Below are 11371 nucleotides of genomic sequence, written 5' to 3'. Positions count from 1 at the left end.
GCACCCTGTGCCACCCTGACCCTCACCCTGATTGCCTCCAGCGTGTCATTCAGCTCCTTCCTCTCTGCTGGCTGCTTGTGTTCCATGCTGAAATCTTCATAATACACCCCAAAATTGAGATACACCTGCATGAGGCCRAAGTGGTTTTGCTGGTTGTCCAGGCACAGCTGGTAGAAACCTGCAGAGGGAAAGGGGGGCTGTTGGTTCCTGGCAGAAGGGCCCCAGGCAGACACATCCCCAGGGTTCAGCTTCATCGTGCCCACCCAGGAGCACTCTGCACCCTGGGGAGCCCTGGCCAGGCAGGCTTGGAGCTGTGGGGGACCTGTGTCCTTGGTGAGGAAGTCAATCTGTCCTCGCACGTCCTGGGACACTCCGAGCTGGAAGCCCTTGGGATCGCTCGCTGTGACCAGGATGTTCCTGCTGTTGCCAATCCCCGTCGCCCGCTGGACCTGGAGGCAGGGAACAGCCAAGGGGAGTTTGTGGGTAACTGGTGTGTGGGGAACAGAGCTGTGCCAATCCCTGATGTGCTGCTGTGGGGCTGCTCTGCCAAGCACAGAACCAGGGGGCAGCTGCCACTGCCAGGCACAGCCATGCCCTGGCTCTCCTTCAGCCAGCCCAGTGTAAACAGGAGATGAAAGGGCTGGAGTTGCCCTGTGGGAAGGGGACAGAGCTCTGGGACACGCGGTGCCAGGACCTTCTGTGGTGCCGCCGCCTCTGGCCGGGCAGTGAAGGGCAGAGCTCCCAACAGTGCCCAAACTCCCTGCACCACTTCATGGGTTAAAAAAAAGGCAGTTATAAAAACCGCATGGGATTGATGAGGGATAGAGGTTAGGTTGGTTTTATTAGGAAGAAATTTCTCCCTGTGAAGGTGGGGAGGCCCTGGCACAGGGTGCCCGGAGGAGCTGTGGGTGCCCCTGGATCCCTGGAAGTGCCCAAGGCCAGGCTGGACAGGGCTGGGAGCAGCCTGGGACAGTGGAAGGTGTCCCTACCCATGGCAGGGGGTAGAAGAAAATGAGCTCTAACATCCCTCCAAACTAAACAATTCTATAATACTTCCTGAAAAAAGGCACAAGCCCTGAGATGCCTTCCAGCACAAGATGGATCCAGCACAGCCATTCCCTGGCTSTCTCAGCAGCTTCCCAGGACACATCCCCAGCACTCACCTCGTAGCTGAAGAAGAAGTTGCCTCCCTGGTGTGAGAACTGCCAGAARCACTCGACGCTGCCGGCGGGGATGACCACGGCGAAGTCGTAGCGATCGGCGCCCCGGAACAGGGGCTCTGAGCTGGAACCGCTCAGGGGTTCTGTCCTGGGACAGCCAGCAGGGCCCAGCAGTGCCAGGAACAGCAGCAGCAGCATCCTCCTGCTCCCCGGGCTCCAGCCCTCGCTCCCCGGGCAGGGCAGAGCGGGATGAGGTGCAGAGGGTAATCATTAACTGCTCTGCAGGGCCAGGGCTGGGCTGGAGCTGCTGCTCAAGGTGATCCTGGGGCAGAGCTGGAGCTGCCACGGCACGAGCCTGGCAGGGAGAAATGGGGCACAGCTCCTTCCAGCGGGGCAGCCCCAGCTGGCAGCACCTCTCCCGGGCCAGCAGTGGCCCACATGTGTGAGCTGGTGCTCCTGCAATCCCGGGAAAGATTTCCAGAAGGGGAAGGAGATGCGTGGCCACAGCCAGGGGACACCGAGTGCAGCACCTGCAGCTGAAGGACACAGGGGAAGCAGCTGTTCCCAGACAAGATTTCTCCCAGCCCTGCTTTTATCAGAACCAAGAGAAACTTAGAAACTAAGATTAGAAAGTGCCCCTGTAGCTCCCCTGATCTCTTTCAAAGGAATATAATCCAGAAACCCCCATTTCCCACTTGCACCTCCATTTCACAGCTTTCCCACGTACTTGCACCTCCATGTCACAGCTTTCCCCTTTACACCTCCATTTCACAGCTTTCCCACTTACACCTCCATTTCACAGCTTTCCCACTTACTTACACCTCCATTTCACAGCTTTCCCATTTACTTACACCTCCATTTCACAGCTTTCCCATTTACTTACACCTCCATTTCACAGCTTTCCCCCTTACAAGGGAGACCCCCACTGCTGCATTTCCATCCACGAGGTAGAAATTCACACTTCTACAACTCTTTGCTTTTAAACAAGAAAATAACTTTATTTAACAAACAACTGTCCCGGCTTTGGCACCTGAAGGCAGGGACACGTGGCACCCTCGGAGCTCACACGCTCCCAAGGATCACACATAGAACAGACAGGACCAGGATAAGTGCAAGGAAAATGTAACAGTCAGTCAGAACCAGAACATTTAACACATAAACAACAAACATTTCCAAATACTGAAACACAACTTCAATCTGTAAAGCCTCAGAGCTGGAAGTGATGAATTTTCCCCTCACTGCTTAGCTGTTTCTAAAGTAAAAATAAATGGGGGAAAAAAAACAGTAGATGTTTTTGCTGGAGCTCTTCCCCACAAAGGCTCTGGTGTTGCTCCCTTGTGGAAGAGAGGCAATTGCAAACAGATGAAATAAGTGATTCAGTGCTCAGATAATTAAAATACAAAAAAACAGTCACCCAGGAGATGATCCTGTTGATCACCTGAGCAAAGCAAACAGCTGGGATTCATGCCAGAGGCTGCAGTGCTCAGGTGGATCAAGGGAAGCCTCAATCCAGGTGGTTCAAAGTGCATTTGAAAGGCAGCACAGCCTCTTCCACCTGCAGCAGACTGATGTTTGCAGCTGCAGTTGGAGCACAAAGCTCCCAGATTCCCATCAATCAAGGTTTTGGTGTCAGAGAGGCTTCCCACACTGGCACCGATGGCATTATAGTCCAACTTCCAAAAAACAGAACAAGGAAACTCTTGCACGGAAGGTCCTGTGGTTACCAACTTTAGAGCATTCCCAGTTTCTTCATGGTCCTCCAGCGATCCTTGATCATCACTGGCGTGCGGTTCCTGAAGGGGTACTTGAGGCAAATGGCTTTCCACCTCCCTTCTCCATATTTCCTCACTCCTTCCTTGATCCACTCGCTCTCCTGTGAGGTCCATTTCTGCAAAGAGCAAGGAAACAGATGCTTTTTTTTTTTCCCAGATGCAGGAAGGATGGCACGCCTGGCCCTGAGCTACCAAGGCCAGAGGAGCTGAGGAATATTCCCAGTGCTCTGCAGGCAGGACAGGCACAGCTCCAGCCTGTTTTACCAGAGAAAATATAGACATTGCCCCMCTGCAGGCCCTGTGGGAGCACCTAAGACTCTACATACCTGTTTCTTGGTGCCTCGGTTATTTCTCACGAGTAATTCTGGAAAACAAGGGAGAGGGTTACATTTCCCAGAATTTGGGAGGTACAGACATCTTTGAGAGGCTGCCTTGGGCTCAACTGCTGAGCTATGCAGCCAGAGCACCGTGGGACAAACAATACACCCCAATTCCTTTATCCCAGCCTTTCCATGGGGTTTGTGGTTTTAAAACTCAGTCACCCAGGCAGCAGCAAGACCCCTGTGAGTGACCCCATGGCAGGATTAGCACGTGCAATCCCTGCCAGGGAATTTTTCCTACCTGCATCGGCGAAAAGCTCGTCCTCATCGCTCCAAGTTTCTTTCTCTTCCACGACAAAYTTGCTGCACCACTTTCCTCGGAAAGGTGAGGGCTTCCTGAAAGCAGAWGAGGTTTACTTTGGCTACTGGCTCAGAAGCATTTTTTGGGGAGGTGCAAAGCCACYAAGCAAGCAGAGCCAGCTGCTGGACACTGTTTCTCAAGAGGGGTAAAGCAGAGTTTAACCTGTTGCACAGGATGCTCCTACAGACTGGCCAGTGATGCAAAGCTGAGGAAAGCACATGTTACCTGTACTGCAATTGCCTGCCAGGACCACCAGCAAGGCCTGGATCATTTTCTCCTCTCCCTTAACMCATAATTAATTTTAAAGCCAAATAYATGGCTAAGAGAGGGTTTGCTGTGCCCAGTTCTGCGTGGACTGACAGGCAAGGTCAACACTCTCATCTTGGGACACAGGGTAAGGGTTTGWGCTCAGGCTACTGACATCAGCAAGACAAGACTGGGGGCAGAGCAGGCAAAACATGCGACAGGGGCTCCATACTTGTCACTCGGGCCAGGCAAGGACGCCTCAGGCAATTTCTGAGCTGACGAGACCACGTGCTCCTGGGAAGAGTCAGGGCTCTCACTCGAGTTGCGGGTTGCGCCACTCAACTCCTGGACCAGATTGCTTATGAGGAACGAGTTTTTGGTGTTTTGGGCTATTTCAGGAGGCTCTGAGGTCTCAGAATCGTGATTCTCCTCTGTTCTGCGTCTCTTGGTTCTGTGGGATACAGAAGGAGACAGTTGCTTGAGGGAAGGCAAGTTGGTTTCATCCAGCTTGGTGAACTGTGCATCCGCGTCCCYGGACTTCGACAGGATCTTGAAAGCTTCTCTCAGAACAGAAATCCCACACGAGGTTATAGCTCCAGGGAACTGCCTATAAAATAAACACAACCGAGGGGGCTGTAGAGAAACTGCCAAGGGAGCTCTGCTGCCCCGAAATGCAGCCTTTCCCTCCACTGGCACCCCCACCTCCTGGCCCTGCAGTGCCAATCTATGAAGAGCACACTCCCAGTCCTCAGTACTCCCTCCCAAATGGCACAGTGCCCCAGGAAGCAGGTATGGAGAACACTTCTTCATGCTGCACTGCTATTCCCAATGTGCTCCACAAAAACAGCCACCACCCCCTCCCAGGCCACAACAGCACTCCCCATGTCAGCAACTGAGCCAAACCACTTTAACACCTTTCTCAGGATCCAGAGTCCTGCACCAACACCTTTGTGCTGGCCTGGGCAAGCATTTGGGGAATTAGGAGCTGCCTGGACAYAGGGGATTACCCCTTGGAAGAGAACTTGAGGCCACACTGCATTCCACTGTCTAGAGACTCCTCTGCCCACCTTGGTGATTCCCCGGACACGCCTGGGAGCTCTGGGGTCGCTGCCTTTGGTTCCCTGGATACTCCTGGGAGCTCTGGGGTYGCTGCCTYTGGTTCCCTGGATACTCCTGGRAGTTCTGGGGTCRCTGCYTCTGGTTCYCYRSATACTCCTGGGAGTTCTGGGGTCGCTGCYTCTGGTTCCCTGCATACTCCTGGGAGKTCTGGGGTCGCTACTTCTGGTTCYCTGSATACTCCTGGGAGTTCTGGGATYRCTACTTCTGGTTCTCTGGATACTCCTGGGCATTCTGGGATCGCTACTTCTGGTTCTCTGGACACTCCTGGGAGCTCTGGGGTCGCTACTTCWGGTTCTTTGGTGATTTCCATAGGCTCTGAAGTGTCCTTCAGGCTATCAGACACGGCTGCTACGTGTTCAGGAGTTGCTGGTGGCTCGATGACTACTTCCATAGGTTCCAGAGCTRCTGCAGGTTCATCAGCTTCTTCCATGATCTCTGGAGCTGCCTTTGGACCAGCGGCCATTTCTGCAGGGTTGGCAGCTCCTTCGAGGTCTTCAGTGGCTCCTGCAGGCTCTGGAGCTCTGTCTGGGCCTTCCTCCTCCTTTCCAGAGGCCTCTGGAGCTGCTGCCTGACCATTCAGCCCATCTGGACACTCAGGAGTCTCCAGGGAYGATTTTGTTTTGTCGGCGTGTTCCGAATTCGAAGTCTTTTTCAATAACTTGGAGAGAGAGAAAAAGCACAGCAYCATTACATAAATGATCCCTCATGCTCCCATTCCATTTTATCCCCTCCCAAAGGCATTTCATGGGTTGAAAAACATGTTTGACCATAAAAACCCCTTAGGAGTGGACTGAATTTAGAGTTAATTGTGCACCCAATCCCCCGRGCAGCAGGGTGGACACGCACCATCAGCAGCGCTGGCTGCAACTCGTCCACGTAGTTCTCCAGGAATGCAAAGATGCTCTGCTGGAAGTCCTCATAGGAGAAGTTTTGGACCTTTGGATGAGAGGGGTTCTTCTCCCGGATGACAGCCAACCACTCGTTCTTCTTTTTCTACAGGAGGGATTCATAGGATCAGGGAAGAGCACTGGGAATCAGTGACAACCACAAGAAGGATGCAGACAAGGACTGGGCCATTCCTGTCTGCCATTCTCCAGGCACAATCAATTCACACTGAGATAAAGCTGGGAAAAGGCATRGGGAACAGGAGAGCAACCAAGGAGTAGCAGAACCACCTCATTTCAGGAATTCTCTTTGCCTCCAGTGCCCAAACACCCCACTGCCTGCAAAAACAGGAATAGGAACTCCTGCTGCTCCCAGGACCAGCTGTAAAGGTGAGGCTGAGGCTCATCAAGGGATAAATAGTGATTTACCCCTCGAAGGGATCCATGCTGCCTGGAAGGTGTGTGAGGAAAGGGGAGTGATAGAGGGGGCTCCAAGGTGATGATCCAAATATGCAACAGCAAGGGGCCAGCACTCCAGAAGGACTGTTTCCATTTTAGCCTCCTCACATCAGCCCCCCCTTCATTCCAGCATGGACTCACTTGGGTTCTGGACTCCTTTCCCATGTACTTCTTGACAATATCTGAAGCTTTATCAAAYTCCTTGTTCTTGATGCAAACAACAACAGCCTGCAGAGAAAAACAAGGACAGTTTGAAACAGAACACAAAAAAACAACAGCTCAGTGCCAACCTCCACAGAATTACTCCCACATCACTGCGRGTATGTGTTTGCAGATAACGAGAGATTCCCACAAGTAAGGTCACCATCCACGGAAGAAATTTCCAAAACAAAAGCTTCCAAAACAAAGTATTTATTGAGAGAGAAAAAGCTCTTACTGCTTCTTTCACCATCTTCTGCACCGCCTCCATAGTCTTGTCCTCCACAGAGAAYTCCTCGTGGATGAAGTCCAGAACAAGCATTGCCGACTCAAGCGGGGTCAGCTCTGACTCCTTGTCGAAGGTGCAATCTATAAGAATTGGCATCCATACGATTGGGGGAGGATCACGACGCTTCCCTGCAGAGAGCTGGTTATGTACCCATAGAGCTGGCACCGCTCATCCGTGCAGGTGGCACCATCCACCTGCACGGGCTCATCACAAATCACACAGCCGCTCAGGCTGAGSCACTGCCACGTGCCTGAACTGCGATTGCTGTCCCCCAACAGCCATGGAAAGTTCTAGAAGCACCACTCCAGGTGCCCAGTACTGACCCAGGGGAGCTTTCTGGAAGTTCCGAGGCTAAGGAGGAGTCACCAGGCTGGTGTGTTTGTCCAGCAGRCCAGCCCCAGTGCACCGCGGATGCTGCTCTCGGCCCCTCAGAGACAGTGAGACAGATGGGAACAGCCACCCCTCACCCGCGGGGACACCCCCCGAGCCCGACAGCCTCAGCCCATTCCCTTCYCTGCAGGGACAAAGCTCCGGGAGCCGCGGGGACCACAGGACGGTGGGGGGGGGGCTGCAGGCAAACCCCGGGGACCCCCAGAGCTCGCAGGAAAAACCGGGCACCTACCGAGATTCTCGCCCTCCTCGACCCGCGACAGCAGCTGCATTATCCGGAGCATCTGCGCCATCTCCGGCGCCCTGTCCAGGGGCCGCACGAGCAGCGCTGCGGGACACAAAGCCAGTGAGGGCGGTGCAGGGGGGTCCGCACGCCCCACGCCCCCAGCCTGGGCCGGCCCCGCTTACCCTGCATGATGTCACGGAACTGGCGAAAGTCGCGGTTGCGCCCGGAGCGATACGCCTCTATCGCCCGGTGGAAGTAGAACTGTAGGACCCAACTGTTGACTATTTTCTCGGGGAGCACGGCCATCCCGGCCCAGTCGGGCTTGGCGCCCCGCTCCCGCTCGAGCCGCGCGACCTGCCTCGCCGCCATCCCGCCAACAACTAACGCAACGGAAACTGCGACACGCAACTCCACCCCGGGAGATGGGCGGGAAGCCTTTTCAAGCGGCAGCCACGCCCACAGCTTCCGGCCCGCTTCGCGCCAAACGCGCCCGACGCGCCTACAGCTCCCGGCGTGCACCGCGCCAGTGCCTTAGCACCTACAGCGCCTCGTGCTCCGCCGTGCCTACAGCTCCCGGTGTGCACCGCGCCCGCAGCTCCCGGCGCGCACCGCGCCGAGCCCGCCGGGAAGCGGGAGTCGCCCTCTGGCGGGTGGCGGCGTGGCGGGAATGGCGGCTGAACGGGTCCGGGCAGGCCGGGCACAGCCGGGCCTTGGGGCTCGGAACGGCCCGCTGCCCATCCGCGGAGCGCCCACCTGTAGGTGCTGAGAGCCCCGAGCGAGTGTCTCAGCTGAGCATGTGTTAAACTCATGTCGCACAAACCRGGCARTGTCKCCCTGCAAGCACGTGCGCGGGTTTYCCCTTTATTCTGGTCTCCCAAACAACCCCCACAGTCCTGTTCTCTGTGCTCCAAACACCTGCAATCCCCTCACCTGGCACTGCAGAGCAGGTCCCCTGGGCAGGATTTTTGGGCACGGACTGTCCCACAGTCACTCAGATCTGGGGTACAAATGAATGAATTTCAAATCCTGCCTTCCCAGTGATCCTAATGCTGAGTAATTCCCAAGCACAACTGGTGCCCGGAGGCGAAGGCACTGGCAAACAGACCCTCTGCCATTCTGGGGTGTCTCCTCAGCCCAGGGAACACCCCGACACTGTGCTGGAAGCTCTCTCACCTGAGATGGAAAAGCACGTGMAAATTCCTCTGGCATGAGGTGATCTGAGATCCTCCCTTCCCTCTGCCCCCCAACCAGGGGGAGAGGAAATACGTGTTGGAAAAATCCGTGTGTCAGATGGATAACAGTAAAACTGGGAGGGATTTTTATTGGCAAACAGAGATAAAAACACTCTGTGCGAGGCAGAAGGGTCACCTGGGGAGCAGGGTGGGAGTGGGACACGAATGCCCCAGAGGGTGTTTGGGAGGACACAGAGTGACACAAGTGGCTGTTTCCTGGGCTGAGGGGAGCTGACAGTGCCATGCTCTGGGTCAAATGCTTTTCCACATGGAATATTCATGGGCAAAGTGGGTTTTTGCTCTTTCTCTGTCACAAAATACAGGAGGAGGTGCCAGAGAGGACCCCGGAAYTGCAGCGATGTCCCCTTGATCCAGGGAGAGGCCGATCATCCCCATCACAGCATGAGATCACTCTTACAGCCCTTCAGACACCACCCTTGCTCTCCTGGTCAGAAAATTCCATGTTTTTTTAGGAAGCTTGGTACCTTCTGCCCCTAAGATCCACACAGCTCCAACTAGATGTGCAGCCACTTCATCAGGTCCTGTCAGCCCTGTTCATGTTTTAGGATTTTGAGTAATTTCATTCATTTTTGCACCAAGATCAGGACAGAGAGTCCTGGAATCCTCTCCTAAAGGAAACAAAGCAAGATTCCTCTCTGAGACACTGTGACAAACGCACTCAAAGGCCTTCTCCAAGCCAGRTTTCACTTGGGAAAAGCTTCCTTAGCTCCTGTTTCTGCCTCSTGTCCATGTCCCTCTGGGCTGCCATTTCCTCCTGCAATGCCCTCCTGGTGAARGTGTCAATCCTTCAGCTGCTCAGGAGATCACCTCACACCCTGACAGATGGATTTGTTCCTCATGAGATCCACGAGGTCTCTGCAGTTCCTGGGAGGGTTTGGACAGGSTGGTGACAATGACAGATGTCGTGAGAGTGATGATCCCCCCTGGAGAAGGTGACAATTCCCAATGTGCTTCTGGGGTTTGGGAGGGCACAGCATTGGCACCCCAACCCTCCCAAAACTTCAGGGTGTGTCTGAGCCAACAGTTAACAGCACCCAGGATTGGAAAACAAGCCTGGAATGGCAAAATCCTGAGTAAATACAAAAATAAATCTACTGTTTTGCTCCCTGAATCTTTTCCAGTAAACAAAAAGCAGGGATGATAGAAGCAGGACCAGGAATGCCAGTGGCCTCACTATCTGGTTTCACTGAGTCCTCCCACAGTGTCATCATCRGTTTTTCAGGAAAAGCTTTGGAGTTCCATGTGCCAAGCAAAACACTGGGCAGGAAGGCACAAATTGCAACTGTGCTTGTGCATTTGAGCCTCCCCTCACTGATTTATGGCTTTTGATGAAGTGATTACAGATGAAAGAAAACATTCCAGGGAACAAGATCTGCATGTTGCCACAGTCTCGTGCCTGTCACATCCTTCTAGAGGAGTTATAGCAGGAAACAGAACAGGAAAATCACCAGGCTCAGCTCTTTCTGTGCTGGAACACCAGACAGGACAGCAGCTCCTGGAGAAGCTGTGGCTGCCCCATCCCTGGAAGTGTCCAAGGCCAGGCTGGACGATGTTTGGAGCAACCTGGGATAGTGGAAGATGTCCCTGCACATGGCAGAGGGTGGAACTGGGGGACCATTCTGGTCTTAGAAAGACAATAGAGAGCCACAGAAAACCAGGGAGCAATGGAACGGGGGACAAGGGAAATGTGGAGGAGGGTCATGAGAACCCTTTGAAAATCCACAGAAACCCTCCAGGCATGAGGGATGCAGAGAAAGAAGCACAGGCGCTTGTTAAGAAACACATCAAGTACATTATAAAAACTCGGAACCAATCTGAGCAAAGGTAGGACTGGGTCAGGCAGAAGGGGATCTAGAGGGAAAGAAATGGGTTTGCATGGAGCAAGGGATGGGGCCAGCATCCAAGAAAGGTGCTGAGAGCTGGGCACAGCAAGGGGCTGGAAACACTTCCATGCCAGAGGATCCTGGGCTACACACAGAACCAGGGAAACTGCCCTGATGACTGGGAAAAGATAGACAGAAAAGATCAAAAAATGCAGCTGCTTAATATTTAATATTGATTAGGTGACTGTGGAGAGGCTTCAGAAAAGGCTGAGCTTTTAACATCGCAATAACTGGCTAAGTGACCGTATGGCCTTGCCCAAATAGAGAACTTCACTTTAGCTCTCTTTAAGATGCAGAGGGATTTGTGCCCTGCCCAGCCATGAGTGTGCTGGACTCTCTCTGCACACACCTTTAACCTTTAGCCAGCACTGGTCACAGTTTGGCACTCACAACACGGTGTTTCTGTCTCCTCAGCAGATGTTAAACAAACATCCACTGCCCAATCTTGTAYCTGTGCCAGAATTGCAAGGAAATAAATTCCACGAATGCCAGTTCATAAAGGGAAACCATGGGRTTCATGAGTTACTCAGGTCCCTGAGCTTCTGAATGGCCATTGTGCCTCTGAACCTGCTCAACACAGCTGGAGGARGGAGAGAATTRYCCAGMACTTCTCATCAGACCTGAGTGTGAACCTGACTTTGGAACCTGGGAAAAGTGAGGGCTTGGGGATATACTGCACCTCCATGGGCTCGGTTTRAAGGGCTGTGGGAACACATTTATTTCATATACACGCAAGAAGAGCCAAAAGGAACAGTGGAAATACTGAGGGCAGACTGCTGACGGGCATCATGCTCTTTCGTGGAACAGGGTG

The 11371-nt window shown here is 53.7% G+C and overlaps 2 protein-coding genes across 2 annotated transcripts in view; both read right to left on the bottom strand.

The window, feature by feature from the left end:
- The window catches only part of TMED6 (transmembrane p24 trafficking protein 6), a 2018-nt gene extending 621 nt beyond the window's left edge, over nucleotides 1-1397 (bottom strand). Inside the window, exons 1-3 of the mRNA XM_057384996.1 lie at nucleotides 1164-1397; nucleotides 323-449; nucleotides 27-178 (exon numbers count right to left, since the gene is read on the bottom strand). Of these exons, the coding sequence (XP_057240979.1) occupies nucleotides 27-178; nucleotides 323-449; nucleotides 1164-1358 (474 nt within the window). The 5' untranslated portion in view covers nucleotides 1359-1397. The remainder of the gene's footprint in view (nucleotides 1-26; nucleotides 179-322; nucleotides 450-1163) is intronic.
- A 735-nt stretch (nucleotides 1398-2132) lies between these two features.
- Nucleotides 2133-7820, bottom strand: TERF2 (telomeric repeat binding factor 2). The gene is made up of 11 exons (XM_057384989.1): nucleotides 7607-7820; nucleotides 7431-7526; nucleotides 6758-6888; nucleotides 6463-6549; nucleotides 5825-5971; nucleotides 5265-5636; nucleotides 4927-4970; nucleotides 4092-4466; nucleotides 3554-3648; nucleotides 3259-3296; nucleotides 2133-3048 (listed from the first exon to the last, which is right to left on the bottom strand). The coding sequence occupies exons 1-11, from the start codon at nucleotides 7791-7793 to the stop codon at nucleotides 2890-2892; spliced, it is 1731 nt and encodes a 576-aa protein (XP_057240972.1). The 5' UTR covers nucleotides 7794-7820; the 3' UTR covers nucleotides 2133-2889.
- Between the last annotated feature and the right edge of the window lie 3551 nt (nucleotides 7821-11371).

Source organism: Malurus melanocephalus, unplaced genomic scaffold (genome assembly GCF_030028575.1).
Source record: "Malurus melanocephalus ecotype Western Australia unplaced genomic scaffold, MMel_1.1 scaffold_766, whole genome shotgun sequence".
Classification (NCBI taxonomy): Eukaryota; Metazoa; Chordata; class Aves; order Passeriformes; family Maluridae; genus Malurus; species Malurus melanocephalus.
The sequence above is the reverse complement of the archived record's forward strand: the minus strand, read 5'-3'. Positions and strand labels throughout refer to the sequence as shown.